The 1,459-nt window shown below is 54.9% G+C and overlaps 1 protein-coding gene across 1 annotated transcript in view; it reads left to right on the top strand.

Annotated features, from left to right (window-relative positions):
- Window positions 1-891: 891 nt before the first annotated feature.
- LGALS3 (lectin, galactoside-binding, soluble, 3) overlaps window positions 892-1,459 on the top strand; it is a gene marked incomplete at both ends in the record, with an annotated part of 1,652 nt that continues 1,084 nt past the window's right edge. The window contains 1 exon segment of the mRNA XM_009703767.1: window positions 892-945. Within this exon segment, the coding sequence (XP_009702069.1) occupies window positions 892-945 (54 nt within the window).

The raw sequence follows: 1,459 nt of genomic DNA, 5'->3' as shown, positions 1-1,459 counted from the left end.
CCGCCGATGTGCTGGCTTTAGAGCCCCCCACGCTGCTCATGTTTGCTGCTGTGGGCCCCCCACTGGGATTTTCTTTGGGGTTTTTTTATTGCAGTCTTCTCCGGGATGATGGCTCGGGGATGGGGAAGTGAGTGATGCTGGCTGCGGTCGGTGTAGGGGACAAAACTTCTCCCGTGACACGGGTGGGTGCCGATGCCGTGTTACTCATCCCACTGAGTAGCTCCGCTCCTTCACGTGCCTCTGTAAGGACAGAGCGTTGTCACCGGGCACCTTCCCCTTGTGTCGAGCCTGTGCGGGTGGGGGTGTCACCCGGAGACCCACGCAGACCGCGAGCATCCCCCCAGCCAGGGCCGGGAGGTGGCTGTGTGTCCCCCCACTTGTGCTGCCGCCGAGTGGGTTTTTGCTGGAGGCAAAAAGAACAGCTCACCGCCCTGCTCTTCTGGTTTGTTTTCTTTTTTTTTCCTTTATAAAAAATGTTTTGAGGCTGAAATAAATCTTCCTGACTTCTGAGCACAGGAGCCCTGGCACGGGCATTTTTTTGGGGTAGAGCAAATGCAGAGCTCCACATCGCCCCGTGGTTCTTGGAGGATGAGGGCGCTTGCACGGTTTGCGATGCTGCGCGGTGCTTCCCTGCGAGCAAAAAGCAAAGGCCTGGTGAAAACCCCTCGAAAGGCTGGAGGGAGCCAAAAGCTCTCGGAGCAGAGCAGCACCAGGTCCCCACGATCCGGTGTCCACGCTTCGCTTGACACCAGCAGCGTTGTAAGGTCAACGAAGGTGTTGCATTAACATCAACCCCGCAGCGACCGATTTCGTCCGAAGGATGCTTGGGCTGGATTCACCCCTGGAGCCATTCAGGCTGCTCACGGGGGTGACCCTCAATTTCTCCTGCAGGTATCAGACGAGGGTTTGTTCTGCGGTACCGGAGCTGTCGGCTCTGCCTGGCAGGTACGCGACGAAATTGGGACTTACGCTTTCCAGCCTGTTCCTGCAGTAAACTGTAACTCTTCTCAAAAATCTCTATTTTTTGCATGGTGTATGTTAAAAATGACTTAAGCATCCTTTGTCTTTTTGTTTTAGAAAAATGTCGGGCGGTTTCTCTGTAAGTATGGATTTCTTTAAAAAAAACCATGGGGGCTGATTGTTGCTTTGCCTTGAAGCGGGGACCTTTGGCGGGGATGGGAACGTGTCTTTGCTAACCTGCGTAACTCCCCAAATCCGCTCCAGTTACACTGGCATTTACTGGTTTTCTGGAAACCTCAGCCCGGGCACTCAACACCCTCCCTGTGCTGCTGGGGACCTCTTGCTCTTGAACGCACACTGTGGGCTACAAAAGATGGATGTTGGAGAACTCAACTTGATTAATATCACCCGCCTAACCCTCCTCCTCTCCCCTCTGTCCCCAGTTATCCGATGCCTTGCCCACCAGCAACAACCCGACCCCCAGTGCCCCCCCACCCCA

Source organism: Cariama cristata, unplaced genomic scaffold (assembly GCF_000690535.1).
Source record: "Cariama cristata isolate BGI_N322 unplaced genomic scaffold, ASM69053v1 scaffold37610, whole genome shotgun sequence".
Taxonomy (NCBI): domain Eukaryota; kingdom Metazoa; phylum Chordata; class Aves; order Cariamiformes; family Cariamidae; genus Cariama; species Cariama cristata.
The sequence above is the reverse complement of the archived record's forward strand: the minus strand, read 5'-3'. Positions and strand labels throughout refer to the sequence as shown.